Below are 20,219 nucleotides of genomic sequence, written 5' to 3' on the forward strand. Positions count from 1 at the left end.
TCCCTACCTTTTATCTTAGCCTGCTGGAAAAACTTTCCTCATTCCTGAAGAAGGGCTTATGCCCAAAACGTCGATTCTCCTGTTCCTTGGATGCTGCCTGACCTGCTGCGCTTTTCCAGCAACACATTTTCAGCTCTGATCTCCAGCATCTGCAGTCCTCACTGTCCCTTCTCAAAAACTCAATAAGGTTAGTGAGGCGCGACCTACACTTCACAAAACTGTGTTGACTAACCCTAATCAAATTATTCCTTTCTAGTTGATTATAAATCCTATCTCTTACAATCTTTTCCAACACTTTACCTACAACTGAAGTTAAGGCTCTCTGGTCTACAATTACCAGGGTGGTTTCTACTTCCCTTCTTGAACAAGGGGGCAACATTTGCTATCCTCCAGTCTTCTGGCACTATTTCTGTAGACAATGGCAACATAAAGATCAAAGCCAAAGGCTCTGCAATCTCCTCCCTAGCTTCCCAGAGAATCCTCGGATAAATCCCATCCAGCCCAGGGGACTTAACTATTTTCACAATTTCCAGAATTGTTAACACTTCCTCCTTATGAGCCTCAATCCCGTCTAGTTTAATAGCCTGTATCTCAGTATTCTCCTTGACAACATTGTCTTTTTCCTGTGTGAATACTGATGAAAAATATTCATTTAGTACCTCTCCTATCTCTTCGGACTCCACGACAACTTCCCATTACTATCTTTGACAGGATGATGAAGAGCTCATATTTGAAACGTTGATTCTCCTGCTCCTCGGATGCTGCCTGATTGGCTGTGCTTTTCCAGTGCCACACTTCTCGACTCTTCCCCTCTCAAATAATTATACTTTGCACATTGGATACTGTTGGAGGTTTGGGGGTGGATGGGGCTGGGGGATAGCCTTTTAGAGGAAAGCAGCAGTAGCAGCCATATCACTGTTTTGGAACAGAGAGGGTCGAAGTGTAGGTGAGCAGTAGTGATAGGGGTCTGTATAGTCAGTGGCACAGATAGACCTGTCTGTGGCTATGAGTGAGACTCCTGGTGCTAGGGTTAAGGATGTCTCTGAGCAGACACAGAATATTCTGAAGGGGACGGTAAGCAGCCAGAGGTTGCTAACGACATAGGCAGGAAGAGAAAAGAAATTTAGGGAGTTAGGTAAAAAGTTGAAAAGCAGGACTCTAGGTTGCAATCTCAGGATCACTCCCTATGCCAGGTGCTAGTGAGATCAGAAATAGGAAGATAATACAGCTGAATGAGTGGCTGAAAAGTTAGTGGTAGGAGGGAGGTTTGTAGATATCTGGATCTTTAGGATTTCTTCTCAGGCAGGAGTGACCTGTACAAGGACAGATTGCACCTAAACTGGAGAGGCACTGATATCCTTGCAGGGCATATGGTAGTGCAAGTCAGGAGGGTTAAAGTGTGGCTGGGGGTGGTAACCAGAGCAGTAGGTCAGCATGGTGATGAGGAGACAGTAGAGGTTAAGTCAAGTAAGGAGCAATAGACAGGGCCAAGTTAACAAGTACGGCAGAACTGGCAGCGTGAAGTGTGTTCATTTTTAATAAGGAGTATAACAGGTGAGGCAGATGAGCTTCAAGTTTGGATTAATATGTGGGACTACAATGTTGTACCCATTACAGAAATTTGGTTGAGAGAAGGGCAGGACTAGCAGCTCAGTGTTCCAGAGGTTAGGATGTAAAAGGGGTGAGGGGATTGCATTACTGATTAAGGCGAATGTCGCAGCTATGACAGAGAGAAGAGATCTTGACAGGTTCATCTGGAGAGGCTCTCTGGGTAGAACTCAGGAATAAGCAAGGTGCAATCACTATGATTGGGCTATATTATATAGCCAGCAGGAGATGGAGGAACAGATATGTAAGCAGACCATAGAAAGATATAAAAACAGCAAGGTTGTTTTCATGGATGATTTTAACTCCCCCAGTATTGACTGGGACTGTTAGTGCCAAGGACTTGGAAGGAGCAAAGTTTGTTGGGTGCATCCAGGAGGGCTTCTTGAAACAATATGTAGATAGTCCAACTTGGGAAGGGGCCGTACTAGACCTTGTGTTTGGGAATGAGCCTGACTTGGTGATTCAAGTTTCAGTGGGGGAACATTTTGGGAACAGTGATCATAATTCTGTATGTTTTAAGATAGTTATGGATAAGAATAAGACTGGTACTCAGGTGAAAGTGCCAAATTGTGGGAAGGCTAATTATGAGAGTATTAGGCAGCTACTTCAGAAATTAGATTGTGGGGGGGAGGGTGGGTGGTGGCTGTTTGAGGGTAAATCCACATTTGACAAATGGGAGTCTTTTAAAGGAGTTCAAGACACATATGTTCCTGTGAGGGTGAAAAATAAGGATGGCAAGATTCAGGAAGACTGGATGACAAGAGATATTGAAAGTTCAGTCAAAAAGAAAAGGAAGCATATATAAGGTTTAGGGAACCGACTTCAGAAAGACCCTTAAGGAGTATAAAGAATGCAGCAATAACTTAAACAAGGAATTATGGCGGCTAAAAAGGCCCAGGAAATGTCTTTAACAAGCAAGATTAAGGAGAATCCTGAGATATTTTGTATGTATACTAGGAGCAAGAAGTTAGCTATGGAAAGGATAGGTCCATTCAAGGACAAATGAGGGAATTTATGTTCAGAACCAGAGGAAATGGGTGAGGTTTTTAATGAGTACTTTGCATCGGTGGTCATCAATGAGAAGGATATGGATGATAGTAGGATTAGGGAGAGATATGTTAATATTTAAGGGCATGTTGATAGTAAGAAGGAGGAGGTATTGATGTCTTGAAAACATTAAGGTAGATCAGTCCCCAGTGTGTCCTAGGATCTATCCCAGTATACTGAGGGAGGCAAGGGACGGGGCTTCTGGGACCTTGACAGAGCTCTTGCCATCCTTTTTAGGCACAGGCAAGGTCCTAGAAGACTGAAAAATAGCCAATGTTATTCCTTTATTTAAGAAGGGCAAGAATATTCCAGGAAATTAGAGGCTGGTGAGTTTTATGTTAATGGTAGGGAAATTATTGGAAAAGATTCTTAGAAACAAGATTTACTATGGGTGGGGGGTGGGGGGGGTGGTTGTGGGTGGGGGGTGGGGGGGTGTGGGCCAGGTGCTGCCGGGTAGGATTGGACTGGGTTTGGATGTCTGGTCAGTGTGGATGGGTTGGACGGAAGGTTCTGTTTCTGTGCTGTACATCTCTTTGACTCTATGAGAGTCCCCTCTCACTTGGACTTTGCCAGATCCAACTTTACAACATAGCCAGTTATGGCGCCAAAGACTGGTGGCTACTGCTGTTATTTTCCCCTGAGAGGCTATCCCCCCAACAGAATGGTATACTTGTTTGAGAGGGAGGTAATCACAGGAGACTCCTGCAATCTCTGCCTACTTCTCCTGGTTGTCACCTTTCTATGTGACTGTATCTGCAGAATGACTTCCTCTTTGAAACTACAGTCAATCTCACTCTTTGCCTCCTCTATACTCCTGAGTGCTTCCAACTGCTGCTCCAACCCATGGTGTCTAAGAGGAGCTGCAGACAGATATACTTCCTGTAGACATATTTGTCAGGGACAGTCGACTGCTCCCTGATCTCCCACATCTGACATGGACCATACCACTCCATTGACTGCCGTCTCTGCCTCTTTAACAGCTAGTAGACTTAGGATAAAAAAGAGCCTTATCCTTACCTTGTTGCTGCCTGTCCTCTTCAACAAAGTCTGGTTTTCACCTAGGGCTGCTCTTCAATCTAACCTGCAGCACCTTGACCACAAAACAGCCTCTTGAAAAAATGGCTGTAGCAAGACGCAGCAATGCCTCCCTCCCCAACTTGTTTGCATTCCCACACTTAGCTCAACTCAAAGCGTTTGCACCCTCTTGCTGCACTCTCTGACACTTCTGTTGAGGCATACCCATGAAAAATAGTCACTTTGTCAGTCTGGCTGATGCCAGTAGACTTTATACCAAAATGTATCAATTTGGCTTTAGTGGAGGGAAGAAAATGGTGGTCCAAAAAAAAGATAATTTTGTGGTCAATATTGAGGTCATGATCTAAGCATTTTAAAACATAATAGCAAATTATGAAATCTTTGAGAGATTTTAAATTAATATTCAGTAATTGATACTTGTGTTTGCTTGAATACTAAATCAATATTTTACTTTTCAAATATAGTCTTCTGCCTACATTGTAGATGAACGATTTCCAACTGTACCTGTCCTAAACAAAAACAAACTGTCTTACCTTAGCTGTAGCCTTCCGGGTTCGTTTAAACTCAGCTGCTGCTCGCACTCAAAATATATTCAAGAGGGTTGGAATATAAAAGCACTGTTGTGCTACTGAGACTTTATAAAGCTCTGGTTAGGTCCCATTTGGAGTACTGTGTCCAGTTTTGGACCCCACACCTCAGGAAGGACATACTGGCACTGGAGCGTGTCCAGTGGAGATTCAACAGATGATCCCTGGAATGGTAGGTCTAACATATGAGGAACGGCTGAGGATCCTGGGATTGTATTCATTGGAGGTTAGAAGATTAAGGGGAAATCTAATAGAAACTTACAAGATAATACATGGCTTGGAGAGGGTGGACGCTAGGAAATTGTTTCCGTTAGGCGAGGAGACTAGGACCCGTGGACACAGCCTTAGAATTAGAGGGGGTAAATTCAGAACAGAAATGCGGAGACATTTCTTCAGCCAGAGAGTGGTGGACCTGTGGAATTCATTACCACAGTGTGCAGTGGAGGCTGGGACGCTAAATGTCTTCAAGGCAGAAATTGATAAATTCTTGATGTCACAAGGAATGAAGGGCTACGGGGAGAATGCGGGTAAATGGAGTTGAAATGCCCATCAGCCATGATTGAATGGTGGAGTGGACTTGATGGGCCGAATGGCCTTACTTCCGCTCCTATGTCTTATGGTCTTAACCTGGGCTCACATGCTGAAGTCACCACCAATACTTGCACAAGTTGCATGTGGGGCAGCAAAAAAAACAAACAAGATTGTCCTGGGGACTCTGTACGCAGGAAGTTTTACCTCTGCAGTGTTCAGGTGACTGGTAAATTTTGACTGTTATCGTTAGTGAGATTTTGTTTGTCTGCTCTGTAACAACAAGATGATCATGATTCAAAGAAAAACAGTGTACTTTGGGAGATTTTAGGATGTTCAAGGTGGGCTGATGGGGAGAAAGGAAAATATTAAAGGGGCCCCCACCTCGAAACGTCGATTCTCCTGCTCCTTTGATGCTGCCTGACCTGCTGCGCTGTTCCAGCAACACATTTTTAAGCTCTGATCTCCAGCATTTGCAGTCCTCACTTTCCCCAGAAATCTATGCCTAGTCAAAGATATTTAGTGGCAGTTACAAACAATTTTCTGCACAATAACAATGTTTGGTAACTTATCTGGGATTTGGGGTACATTTCAAACTCTATTATAAATGCTGCAAATGAATTGGATATAAACATAGGAGATATAGTTAGTAAGTTTACAGATGACACCAAAATTGGAGGTGTAATGGACAGCGGAGAAGGTTACCTCAGATTACGACGGGATCTTGATGAGATGGGCCAAAGGGCTGAGAAGTGGCAGATGGAGTTTAATTTAGATATATGAGAGGTGCTGCATTTTGGAAAAGCAAATCTTAGCAGGATTTATACATTTAATGGTAAGGACCTTGGAAGTGTTGCTGAACAGAGACCTTGGAGTGCAGGTTCATAAGCTCCTTGAAAGTAGAGATAGGGTAATGAAGAAAGCGTTTGGTATGCTGGGTGCTGAAAGTACAGCATGAAAGAGATAGGAATAAATAATAATAATAATAGATCAATCATTCTGTTATTGATGATGGGAAAATTATTGAATCCTTTATGAAGGACAAAATAAACTTTCATCTGTATAGGCACTAGTTAATGAGGGAGAGCCAGTATTGACTTGCCCAAGGTAAACTTTGTCAGATTAATTTAGTTCGTGAGATAACAGGGAAGGTTGATCAAAGTAGTGTATGAGATAATAGCTTTCAAAATGTATTTGACAAAGGACAATGCAGGCAGCTTATTAAGAAAATGGAGATCCATGGAATTAAGAGGAAGGTGGCTGTACAGATGCAAAGCTTGATCACTAACAGGAAAAGAGCTGTGGTTATGATTAATGCTTTTCAAATTGGGAGATCGTTTGCAGGCATGTTAAATTTGATTGGATTAGATTCCCTACAGTGTGGAAACAGGCCCTCCGAAGAGTAACCCACACAGACCCATTCCCTCTGACTAACGCACCTAACCTATGGCCATTTCACCTGACCTGCACATTTTTGGAAGAAACCGGAGCACCCGGAGAAAACCCACGCAGACACGGGGAGAATGTGCAAACTCCACACAGACAGTTGCCTGAGGCTGGAATCGAACCTGGGACCCTGTTGTTATGAGGGAGCAGTGCTAACCACTGTACCACCATGTCACCCCCAATAATTTGAGTCCAATAATTTTCAATTACGTCCAAATTGAGTCCAAAAGTTTTCAATTTTTAGGTATGGCCTACATTTGAGCATGGGATGGGAACAGCATTTTAAAGTTTGCACAAGATACAGAATTTGGCAAAGTCATTGATCATGGTGAGGATGTTACAGAGCTGAAAATGTGTTGCTGGAAAAGCGCAGCAGGTCAGGCAGCATCCAAGGAGCAGGAGAATCGACATTTCGGGAATGAAGAAGGGCTCATACCCGAAACGTCGATTCTCCTGCTCCTTGGATGCTGCCTGACATGCTAGGCTTTTCTAGCAACACATTTTCAGCTCTGATCTCCAGCATCTGCAGTCCTCACTTTCTCCTAGTGGATTGTTACAGAGTTTGGCATGACATAGGGAGGATGGCAAAGTAGGCAAAAATATGGCAGATGGATTTCAATGTGGAGAAGTGTGAAGCGATGCATTTTGGAAGACGTAACCCTGAAAGATAGAAGCTATAAATAGCCTGATTTTCAAAAATGTAGACGAGCAGAGAGACCTTAATGCCCCTTTGCACAAATTCCCCCAAAAAGTACTGCAAGTTGATAAGATGGGTTACAAAATCTACTTGATTACTTGGAGGTCAAGCCCAGACTTCCCAACCCAGAATTAGGTTCACATCTCTTACGTACCTGATCCAATTTCCAAAGTCCAAGGATGTGCGAGTTAGGTGGATTGGCAATGCTAAATTGCCTGTAGCCTCCAGGGATGTGCAGACTGGGTGGACTAGCCATGGAAAATGCAGGGTTATGGGATTTGGGGATGGGAGTGGGTCTGAATGGGATGCTCTTTGGAGGTTTGGTGTGGACTCAATGGATCAAGTAGCCATACGGGTTCTATGATTTTATGAGTAACTTACAGAATGCATACCAAAAGTGCGGAAGTGAAACTTAGCAGACAAGGTTCCCCATGGGAGACTGATTAGCAAGGTTAGATCTCACAGAATACAGGGAGAACTAACCATTTGGATACAGAACTGGCTCAAAGGTAGAAGACAGAGGGTGGTGGTGGAGGATTGTTTTTCAGACTGGAGGCCTGTGACCAGTGGAGTGCCACAAGGATTGGTGCTGGGTCCTCTACTTTTTGTCATTTACATAAATGATTTGGATGCGAGCATAAGAGGTACAGTTAGTAAGTTTGCAGATGACACCAAATCTGGAGGTGTAATAGACAGCGAAGAGGGTTACCTCAGATTAAACAGGATCTTGACCAGATGGGCCAATGGGCAGAGAAGTGGCAGAAGGAGTTTACTTCAGATAAGTGTGAGGTGCTGCATTTTGGGAAAGCAAATCTTAGCAGGACTTATACACTTAATGGTAAGGTCCTAGGGAGTGTTGCTGAACAAACAGACCTTGGAGGGCAGGTTCATAGCGCCTTGAAAGTGGAGTCACAGATAGATAGGATAGTGAAGAAGGTGTTTGGTATGCTTTCCTTTATTGGTCAGAGTATTGAGTACAGGAATTAGGAGGTCATGTTGCAGATGTACAAGACATTGGTTAGGCCACTGTTGGAATATTGCATGCAATTCTGGTCTCCTTCCTATCAGAAAGATGCTGTGAAACTTGAAAGGGTTCAGAAAAGATTTACAAGGATGTTGTTAGGGTTGGAGGATTTGAGATATAGGGAGCGGCTGAACAGGCTGGGGCTGTTTTCCCTGTAGCATCGGAGGCTGAGGTTGACCTTGTAGAGGTTTACAAAATTATGAGGGGCATGGATAGAGTAAAGAGGCAAAGTCTTTTCCCTGAGGTCGGAGATTCCTGAATTAGAGGGCATAGGTTTAGGGTGACAGGGGAAAGACATAAAAGAGACCTATGGGGCAACTTTTTCACACAGAGGGTGGTATGTGTATGGAATGAGTTGCCAGAGGATGTGATGGAGGCTGGTACAATTGCAACTTTTAAAAGGCATTTGGATGGGTATATAAATAGGAAGGGTTTGGAGGGATATGTGCCGGGTGCTGGCAGGTGGGACTAGATTGGGTTGGGATATCTGGTCGCCATGGACAGGTTGGACCGAAGGGTCTGTTTCCACGCTGTACATCTCTATGACTCTATGACTCTATCTGCACTTCCAAAAACAGGCAGGACAGGCACGATGGGCCAAAAGGCCACCTTCTGTGTTCTATATTTCTGTGATTTTGTCTGGGCACTGGATCTTGATGCTTGTGGCATTGATTCAGGTCACCACCTTGTTCACTGCAGTATATCTTGCTCCCAGTACCTGAGGACAGATGCAGTGGGTAGTAACAGTTCTCATGAAGGTTTTCAGTCTAACTTGCTAAGCTGTGGTCTCCTGTGAAAGGCTTACTGGGATATCAAACAGAACTAACATCACCGGATTTAATTCATTGAATTACATATCCGCCTTGCTTCTTTCTCAATTGACATTTTGCTCTTTAAATAGCAGCACCAACCTTCCGGGGGCTGGGGGGGGGGGGGCGGAATTTTCCATTTGAACAATAACAACATGAACTTTGATCCATCATGTCTTTTAAAAACATTTAGGCTCAATGAAAACACAGCAGGATGTTCATACAAAGATAACAAAATGATCATGATCTTTGATGCTGTATCATGTCATGGCTGATACTTTTGAAACTCTAGCAGAAGTCAGACTGAACAAGATTATAATCAGGTCTTTGACTCATTACACAAGGAAATGCAAAGACAAATAGTCACACTAATTAACTTTGTATCTAAAATGGGCTTAGTATTAGCCAAATGATATCTAGCTGTTTACAGGATAAAATCACAACTCAAACCAAGCCTAAACTGCCCAAGATCTAAATAAAGTGCATCTCTCCGCTCTAAAACTACATGTTGCAGTATGATAAAAGTCATTTCACATTTTTAAAAGAAAAACTTTACCTTTCCTCAGCCACATTGCTAAATGTTACACAGCTGAATATTTCACAAACAGGACAAACAATTGCTGGCTGAGACTGCTTTACTGTGAGACTCCTTTATCCCAGCCCGGTAATACAACACACTGAATCTGGATAAGAATAAACACATAGTTTATCAATCAGGAGTTTGGGAAAAGGGTTTTATCCCGGTGTTGAATATGTCTGCCTCATATCTTCCATATACGCTGTGGTCTCCTGTGAAAGGTATGCTGGGATATCAAACAGAGCAAACATCACCAGATTTAATTCATGGAATAACACATCCACCTTGTCTTCCACAGTAGCTGCTTCTTTCTCAATCGAAGCTTGGGGCTCACACTCTGGGTGTTACTCATGTCACAGTGGATAGGTATCACCACCGTACCTCAGTCAGATCTAGACTACCACCTCAACTATTCAAATGCACCTCTCCCTGCAATCTGAGGTAAAAATACAGGGTGGGAATGCTGCTCTGCAAGAGTCTCTAGAATTTCTTTGTTCCAATATTACCATCCAAATAATCTGTTACATTGAAAAGGGCGCACATTTCATTCACACCAGTGGATAACGTATGCCTTATCTATACAATGGGTGTGGATTTTCAACCTTTCCCCAGCTATAAAACTGACTTTGCCGATTAGCTCAATTATAAACTCAAAATTTCAATTGAAATGGAAGCCACGGTTTTCATAACCAGCGACCAACCCAGTGGCAAAGGTGGAATCCGTACCAAGGTCACTGCTATCAAATTGCTCTATCACTACATCTCCAATTTTTTTTTGTTTAATTACCAAAAGACACATGGAAGTCAACTCTTTTGATATCCCCATTATAGGCTCCATTCCATAGCTCTGGGTCTTATGATGTCTTTGGAAATACAAATAGCAGAGAGAGATGACGTGTTCCTGGGCATGAATGGATAGTTTGGATGGATCTATAGCTTTCTGAATAACAGATGTCTTTCTCCAAAACATTCAATACAATTGATTCCTGTCACTTGCTGTATGATTCCCATCTTTATAATTAAAATGAACACCCTCTGCTCCCCCAACGATCCAACTACAGAACAACTATTACTGTCTCTGCTTACCAATGACCAGGGGTGGGACTTCGTTATGCTTAAAGTTTGCATCTTCAGGGCCTATCGGTGGTAACAAAACGTTGAGAAGCCAATTTGTTTTCGATGGATCAGATGCTGACAGCTGGATAGAGACAGACACCAAGATCAAGGAAAGAACAAAGCTCATTTGAGAGTGGTCTCTCATTTTTCACTGCTCTCTCGCAGCCTGGAATGTTCTCACTGGGACAAAAAGAGCTTTCAAGGTCCTGACTTTAACTCGTCAGACAGTACAGGCTGAGTAAATACTCAATGGGCTGATACATAGCTCTCTGCCAACAATGGATTTCAACTCTAATCTCAGACACAGTGGTTCGAAAAATGATAAAAATAAAGCAAAACCAAAACTTCCCAATTAGTGAGTGCAAGAATTCTGGAAGAAGTAATAATTCTTTTGCTTGTGGACTGCACATTTTCCTTTGGACTTGCATCTTGTATGAAACCTTTCACAAATTCATGATGTCTCAAAACAAGTAAAGGTACAATTATAAAGTAGGAAATGTTAGGCAGGATTTATATGCAATTTAAGCTAAATTGGTATCACTCTGTCTGTTATGAACTGTTTTCAGTAGCACTGCACCTTTCTCTTTCATTTTGATGAGAGATGTGCCGCCCACCAGATTAAACATATTAATGGAGAAATAAGTATTGAGGAACCAGACATTAACTCCTTGGCATGTGCAAATATAGGATTGAAAGCCCTTTTGAAGCTCCCTTTGTAATATTGTTCTGTCTTGAGGTAGCTAGCAACAGATAAATCTGTCGACATGAAACTTAACAGGCAGTCCTTAATGGGCTCCAAAAAACCCCACGTTCAGAAAAAAAACCTGAATGTAGGTCCATGAGGAATGTCGGAAGAAGAAATAGGATCAGGATTAAGCTATATGGCTTCAGAAACTGTTTCAAGATCAAGGCAGATTAGGTCTTTGTCTCAACTCCACTTTCCTGCTTGCTGCTCCCATAACCTCTATCTACCTCAGAGAACAACATATAATATGGGATGGATTTCACACCCCATTACTTGCAGCTTTGAAAGCTGAAGATCTCTTGGAAACCAGTGTCTGGTCTGCCCGCCCATCCCTGACCTGTCTGAAATTTTACAAAGGGCAGTAGAGACATCAGTGATCACAAAAATTATATCTGAGTTCGTTCAGGCCCTCAGTGATGTTTTGTGGGGATAGTGTATATCGTCTACGTGACATATGACTCTGCAAAGACCTTGTTAGACTTTGTTCTTTGAAAATTCTCTGGTGCAGATGCAATTCCAAATGATAGTCTGTTGAAGCAAAATCTTCCAAACATAAATTGCTCAATGAGCCGTACTTGCTAAAAGTCACTGTTTTGCATCGAGCTTCCTGAAAACTCTGTTCTTAGATAACTAAGCTACACTTTCATCAACAATAGATATAGCTGAAATTTTCTTGCTAAGACCTTATTGAGTTGTATGAGTTCTACACAGTTTGGAGAACTCCATGAAGCTCGGGTACTGGGACTAGGCCCATACCTGCACACCACTCTGCTGGTTTTGAGACTAGAGGAATGACTTGCTCTCTTGCTACCTCTTCAAATTAACTCTCAACTTGTTTCATTAAACAATGTGTTTCATTCTGGGTCTATAAATGTATAAGAATTATTACCTTTCTTCAGTGCAATGCTTTTTTCAGTTTTAACTTTCCTAATTTTGAACAAATTGGGATATTCCTTTCCAAATGAACTCTTTAGCTTCTGTTGTTTTGCCTCTGCCACCAATGAGATTGGGGTCAAATGCACCATTCTACTCAAGACAGAACATTCTTCGTTGTGAAGTATGTCCCAACAAGGTGAGCAGAAGTGATCGATTCCTCTCTTCTTACACCCTTCCAGCTTCTCGCAACAAGTTGTTGTGTTTATGTTGTTAGTACATAACTATCATACTTCAATTAGTCATAGTTAATCAAATCAAAAATGAAGGACAGCCAATTCTAATGTTGTCTTGAGTGAAGGAGAATGGATTTTATTTCCTATTAAACCCAAGAAAAATAAGAAAATTAAATATCAAACACAAACATGCAAACATAAGTCATAACGTTTTCAGAGAAAAGAGATGGACAGGCAGGGACATAAAAACATGTGTAGGTACACTTCTAAATCATTCGATTCCCTCTCGCCACTTCCTGCACACCCCCCAACCACAGCTCCATCGATTAATACCTATTTAGATCTCCCAGTTCTTACACTTTCTCCCAGATAACTGGAAGGTGAATGCTCCATTGACCATTGTGCTCCTGCTTGGATGATTGCAGAGGCAATTATAGCCTTCAGGACTGAAATCAATAGATTTTTTTGATAAATGTAACAAGGGTGCAAAGGTGGATGGATCTGACCTACAGAGCAGCAAACAGAGCTTTTGAAAACAGTATCTTCCCCATTGCTGCACTCAGTTAGTGCACCAGGTTGCCAACATGAATTTGATTCTTTCCTTTTAGGACTGGCATGTAAAGCCAAAACCTGAAACTCAGGAGTGAGAGTGGTACCTACCAAGATGTAGAGAATTCAACAGGTCACTGCTCTCTCGGTTAACGTATTTCTTTTCATGTCAGTCTTACCCTGTATCCTTAGACTGTGACCCCTAATTTCCAGTCACTGGGAAGATCTTTCCTGTGTTTACCCTATCTAGTCTTGTTAGAATTTTATAGATTTCCATGAGAAACCTCCTCATTCTTCTAAACTCCGGCGAATATATTCTTATCTGGTCTCTACTCTTGCGTCAGTCCTGCCATCATAGGAATTAGCCTGATAAGTCTTTGTTGCCCTCCCTCCATTGGCAGACCATCCTTCCTCAGATAAGGAGAATAAAACTGCACACAATATTCTAAGTATAGTCTCACCAAGGGCTTGTACAATTGCAGCAAGACACTCCTGCTGCTGTACTCGAATCCTCTCACTGTGAAGGACAACATAGTATTTACCTTCTTCACTGTCTACTCACTTTCTCTGACTGGTGTATGAGGACACTGAGATCTCATTTCACCTCCCCCTTTTCCCAATCTATCTCATTAACATTGTAATGTGCCTTCTTGATTTTGCTACCAAAGTGGGTGACCTCACATTTATCTACATTATATTTCACCTGCAATGCATTTGCCCATTCACTCAACTTATCCAAATCACACTGAAGCATTAGTTCACGTTCCAATCCAGCTTTGTGTCATTGCAAATTTGAAGATATTTCATTTAGCTCCCTCATCTAAATCATTTATGTATTGTGAATAGCTGGGGTCCAAGCGCTGGTTGCTGTGGTATCCCACTAGTCACTCCCTGCCACTTGGAAAATGACCCATTTATTCCTAACCTATGCTTCCTGTCTGCCAATCAGTTTTCTACTCAGGTCAGTACATTACCCCCAATCCCATGCACTTTGATTTTACATGCTCATCTCTTACGTGGGACCTTATTGGATGCCTTCTGAAAGTCCAAATAACCCATATCCACTGCATCCCTCTGTTGCGCCTGCCACACAGTGCATTTTAAATGTTATCTCTAGCAAAGAAACTGCGAGTCAACTCTCAGACATAATAAATGATAATATTTATTTATTTAACTCAATTAATACTATAACAACAAAATATATTATAAACTAACAATTTATACTATAAATCTAATCAACTATCTTATGCTTTAACTTAACTCTGGATGATCATACACCATCACACTAGATGTTGCCATTGATCCACCTGGCGATGAATGTATGATCATTTTCTCCCGGTGGTCCTGGGGGGGGGGGTCTTCTCTTCACAGTGGTTAGTCTTGAATTACTGTTCCTAAGGGTGGTGTTGTGGCAATTCTTATACTTTGAGGCCTTTTGGGAGGGACCTCAATGTCCCCCAATAGATAGATGAGGGCTCAGTCACCCTAATCGATCAGACCTAACCAGGCGATAATATGTTGATAGTAGGGTGGTCCTTAGGCATCCATTCCTGGAGGGTTTGGGTGCATGTATGTCACGTATGCATTTTCAAATAATGGTGTGAGGCACCCCATGTCTGGTAAGCAACTCGATGCTTGCAATTGTCCTGTCGATGGCATTCCGGCCAATACTATTCAATTCCAAATTCAAGAGTATATTGTATTTTCTGCAGCTGCTGGGTCAATTACATACTGTCTGTCTGTAGCTGCAGCCAGTCTGGATTCTGCAGCATGTTTATTCGCACAGTCACTTTGGTCACATCCTGTCTCAATTTCTCAGCATGCCTTATTTACATAAATCCATTTGTCTTAAATCCATCATGTTGAGCAGCCACACCCCTTATCAACTCTACTAGTTATGTCCTTGAATAATTCCAGTAGTGTTGTCACGCCTGATTTCCCTTTAGTAAATCCATGCTGACTCTGCCCAATCCTATCACTGTTTTCCAAATGCTCTATTATTAAATCACTCATAATGAACTGTAGTATTTTCCCCACTATTGATGAATGCTGCCTGTTGTTTGTGTTCTCCTTTATGAAGACAGAAATAAAGTGTGTATTTAAGTGGTTTGTTGTCTTTTTGTTCGCATTTATAATTCCTCTGCTTCTGAATGTAAGGACCTACATGTATTATGAACGTCTTCACTAATCCTTTTCCCTTTGGAATTTTTTGCAGTCAGTTCCTATGTTCCCCACAAGCTTACTTTCATATTCTATTTTTCTCTTCTAATCAATCCCTTCACTGAAATCAAAACTGCTCCCAATCCTCAGGTCTGCAGGTCTTTCTGGACAATTTGTATGACCCTTCCTTGGATATAATACTATCCCTAATTTCCCTTGTTAGCCATGGTCAGGGGCCACCTTTCTTGTTTTAGTTTTGGGCCGGTGACTCTGATTCTTAATCTATTCACATTAACTGCCACCTTGCTATAGAGAAACATTGTCAAACATATCACAGAAAAAGACTGATGTGTGGTCAGCATACTGTTGCAGGCAAACTCTGCAGGTAAGCTATGCCCCACTAACAGCAATGAAGTAAATGACTAATTAATACCTGTTTTGTGCTGGTGGTATTACTTGGGAAGAGAATGTTGCCAAGGCTGCAGCAGGGCTCCAATTCTATCTAATATCTAAAGGATTGGCATTGGAATTCTGGAGTTCTCTGCATTGGATATGTTATCCATATGATAAACACATCTCTCAGTGTTTGTGCTAACCCTTTGCCTAATTTTTCTGTAGGCTTCCCCTTCCAGCAATATTATACTCTCCTGATATTGTGCTGGAGATTTAGCTTTGAGTGTGACTAAGAGTACAGGGTATGACTGTTTAGCTGGGCTGATAGCACAGATCACTTATTCTAAAAAACATTATTTCAGATTGGCAGTTCCCTTGCTTGTAGTGGATGCACTGTAGATATTAAATCATTAACTTCATGCAAACAACCTTATAATGTTGGACTAATTCAGTTGCAAAGATCAATTTAGTTTACCATACTGCTAGGCATACATCAGTGCAAGCAAATGTTCATGGTTATCATCATCAGCAGTTGATTATTTTTCCAGTACAGAGAGTTACACTGTGTCATCAATGACCTGTTACTGCTTATTATAGACAAATGGAGATAACTGCAGAGAAGTCGAGGATTCGATTTTTAGACTGATCTCACTTTGGTAAACAAAAATTATTGGAGATAGTGACAGCATTAGACAGTGATAGATTATTTAGTCTTTTAAACGTGCTTCTCTATCCTATTAGATCATGACTGGTGTGCATTTCACATTTACCTATTTGCTTTTACTCCACATTCCTTAATAACTTTACCAACAACAAACTATTGATCCGGGAGGTCAGCATTAATCTCCTGATTGAAACCCACAGGTCCTTTGTAGCTCATCACCATTGGTGATCTGGTAGAATAATTTCACACATTTGCACATGCTCATTAGTCAGATGATCAGGGGTGAAATGTAAATTAGATCAGTGTAACATTTTCAATGCTATCTCCCCTTTGAAACAGCATCATTTCTCTTCTCGGTATGTAACAGATTTTTTAAAAATGAGCAAGACATTTAATTCATTTGGCTAGTCATCTTGTAGTGAGAGTGTGAGGCAATGCCATTCTGTAAATCTGCTTTAACTTGGGTGAACTATTACTTAACATTATACACTGAGGGGACTGATCACAGAGAAAAAAACCTAGCAACATTTTAATCATAAATGTGATGGTAATTGTCAGTCAGGTGGCTTCTGATGCACAAATTATTACTAAATATTATTATAAATAAAAAATTACTGAAGTGGAAAACAAACAAAGTTGAGGCAGCCCCAACTCAAATGACCCATAACCATTGGTGGATCCGTGATCAGCATTGCTGCCTCATAGTGCCAGGCCCCAGGTTCAATTCTAGCCTTGGGTGTCTGACTGTGTGGAGTTTGCACGTTCTCCTCATAGTTGTGTGGGTTTCTATCGGGTGCTCTGGTTTCTTCCCATAGTCCAAAGATGTACAGATTAGGTGGATTGGCCATGCTAAATTGCCCGCTAGGGTCCAAGGATGTGCAGGCTAGGTGGATTAACCATGGTAAATGTGGAGTTATGGGAAGAGGGTGGAAGTGGGATGTTCTTTGGAGGGTAAGTGCAGACTCAATGGGCCACACAGCCTCCATCTGCACTGTAAAACTTTTATGATTGGTTGACTATTGGAACATTGTGCGCAATTCTTGACTCCCCGCTATAGGAAGGAGGCTGTGAAACTTGAAAAGATTTACAAGGATGTTACCAGGGTTGGAGCGTTTGAGCTATAGAGAGAGGCTGAATAGGCTGTGGCCATTTTCCTGAGAGCGTTGGAGGCTGAGAGGTGACTTATAGAGGTTATAAAAGTATGAGGGCACGGATAGGGTAAATCAATAAGGGAGTCCAAAACTATAGGGCATAAGTTTAAGGTGAGAGGGGAAAGACTTAAAAGGTCCTAAGGGGCAACCTTTTCACTCAGAGGGTGGTGCGTGTATGAAATGAGCTGCCAAAGGAAATGGTGAATTCTGGTACAACTATATTTAAAAGATATCTGGATGGGTATATGAATAGGAAGGATTTAGAGGGTTATGGGCCAAATGCTGGCAAATAAGACTAGATTTGGATGATGGATGAATTGCATTGAAGGTTCCGTTTCCGTGCTGTGTACCTCTATGATTCTACGACGCCATGACTAGACACCTATCCAATTATGAATGGAAAAGTAATTATTTACAGAAGAAAATTAGTGTGAATCCATTTTTGATCCTTACCTAATGCTATGGACCATACCAAACCCCCTTCAAATATATCCAGGAGAGCCTAGATCCTAACTTTGATTTTATTTAAAGGCAAATGTAAGGTGTTGTGTTCCAGATGTAATTTGATGAGTTATACTACTCAGTTGTATTCTTACACTATAGTTAAAATACAAACAAAAGAAAGAAGAATTTATTTAAGTTTAACTCTATTGGAAAACTTAAGAGAATAATAGTTTATTTAGTTAATAACAGCAACTGTTCTAATATCCCATAAACAAACCCTTGGCAAAGACAAATTCTGTAAAATTGATTGCCTCACACGCAAGGTTTCTCCAGCCCAGAGGAAAGAACATCAAGAAAAACTTCCAGCAGAGAGAGAGATAGAACTCAAGTGTTTTGTTGTAGCAGGGAGAGATGTACAGCAGCTTCAAAACCCGAACAACTCGTGAAAGCTGAACTAAAACTGTGGTTCTGTGAGAGCCTGACTCCACCCATTCAGGTTGCTTCAAATGTTCCAACTTAAAAAATAAACTCTAAGTGTCACAAGCTGTTTATTTTATTGGCTTGGAAAAGACTGCTCAGTATCTCTGTCTCAACTCTCCTCGTAAAAAATCTAGGACGGTCCCACAAGGCGATCTATGGTAAGTACATCTCAGTACATTGACAATAATACATCAAATCAAATAGCCACCATTGTCCCATTCCCCCCTCAGAGAGAGAGACAATCATTGGCAGTTTAATCTGAGGGTCACCACACCTCAGGTGAGGGTGAAGTTGAGAAGATAGGGCATTTATTTTGACCTTGTCCAGTATGGGAATTCAACCGCTGCTGTTCACTCTGCAAACTAGGCATCTAGACATCTGATCTAAGGGGCAATACGAAATAGTAACCTAAACATAAGAGTTGGAAATTATAAAAATACGTTACAATTCAGATCAAGTGCTGAAATTAAGATTAGATTACTTACAGTGTGGAAACAGGCCCTTCGGCCTAACAAGTCCACACCGACCGCAACCCACCCAGACCCATTTCCCTACATTTACCCCTGCCCCTAACACTACGTGAAATTTAGCATGGCCAATTCACCTGACCTGCACATTTTTGGACTGTGGGAGGAAACCGGAGCACCCGGAGGAAACCCACGTAGACTCGGGGAGAACGTGCAAACTCCACACAGTCAGTCGCCTGAAGCGGGAATTGAACCTGGGTCCCTGGCGCTGTGAGGTAACAGTGCTAACCACTGTGCCACCGTGCCACCCACAAAGTGCTGTACCATAACAGGACAGATACGAGGAGGTATGGCTCAAAAGTAAGAAATGGACTAAGAGAGCAAAGTGAGCAACTTGTATAACCTGGGAGTGGAAAGCTGGGAGAAATCACAGACCCAGCCATTTAAGACAGATAAAGGCTGGGCAATTTAAAGGACTGAGTGATTCTGGCTTAACGTGGAAACTTTGTCAGAGACAACATTCTATCACAAAAGGTAGGAAATCCTCCATAACAGTTGGAATCCTCTATGAAAGCTGCAAAGTTCTGGAAAATCTTCTGGTACAACTGCAAATTCTGAGAGAACCACCATTATTACATCAAAATCTCTAAAGTAGATGAAGTAGATAATCACATTAGGAATCCAAAGCATCAGAAATAGTATGGCCAGGGTGATTTAATTTCAGAGATAGGCCAGTAGATGCAAACAAATTGGACATCTTGGAGAAAACAATTTTTGAGGTGTTGAAGAGCTTTTAAACTGCATATTAAGTCAGAAGAATGAATAAATACACTTTCACACAAAATGGGAATTTAGCAGATGTTGTTATTGCTTACCAAGGGGTAAAAGAAGTAACAAACATATTTAAAGGGGTACGGTAAGCCTTTGGTAGTTATTTTAACCTCAGGACTAATAAAAATTTAGAAAGAGTTTGATTTAACAGAGGAATACAACATCTAGCAGAATTAATAGATGATGTCATTAATGATCTCCTGAAATGAGTAGAGAAATGCAACTACGGTAGCTTAGACTTTGAATTCATAAGAGATTGACTTTTTAAAAAGCCATTACTAATGAGTTTTTGTCAGATTTAACTTGAGAGAACACCATTCAAATTGGTGCAGTAACATAGATTGACTCTTGGGGGAAACTTGGAAGAAGTGATCTTCGGAATCCATTCAATTTTTAAGATACAGAACCATAAAGGTCACATGTAATAAGTTAATGTTGTGGGTACGACAACACCAAACATGAAAAGTCTTTGCCGACATTACAGAGCAAAGATACAATACTGGCATGAACAGAGCCCTCCTTTTAAAATTGAACACTTTTACAGTAAAATAACAGGTTACTTGTGGAAAATGTATTGAAACAGGACAGATCTGCAGAAAAGCATAAGACCAAGAATTAATCACTCAAGGAACTAAAAGAGATAGAATATTTCCCAGAAGGAGACAGGCTCAAAGATTTCCTGATGGAAATTGGTGACTGTAACCAAACATTTTGGCCCTCTAATATTTATACCATGGGAATCTCATGAATTT

General features: G+C 41.4%; 1 protein-coding gene across 2 annotated transcripts in view; it reads right to left on the reverse strand.

The window, feature by feature from the left end:
* The window catches only part of lcat (lecithin-cholesterol acyltransferase), a 42,684-nt gene extending 31,922 nt beyond the window's left edge, over positions 1 to 10,762 (reverse strand). The window contains exon 1 of one of the 2 annotated variants that reach the window (XM_043707169.1): positions 10,445 to 10,762. In XM_043707169.1, coding sequence (XP_043563104.1) covers positions 10,445 to 10,619 — 175 coding nt within the window. In that variant the 5' untranslated portion in view covers positions 10,620 to 10,762. The remainder of the gene's footprint in view (positions 1 to 10,444) is intronic. The other variant, XM_043707168.1, reaches the window with a different exon arrangement.
* Between the last annotated feature and the right edge of the window lie 9,457 nt (positions 10,763 to 20,219).

This window comes from Chiloscyllium plagiosum, chromosome 17, assembly GCF_004010195.1.
Source record: "Chiloscyllium plagiosum isolate BGI_BamShark_2017 chromosome 17, ASM401019v2, whole genome shotgun sequence".
In the NCBI taxonomy this organism is placed as follows: Eukaryota; Metazoa; Chordata; class Chondrichthyes; order Orectolobiformes; family Hemiscylliidae; genus Chiloscyllium; species Chiloscyllium plagiosum.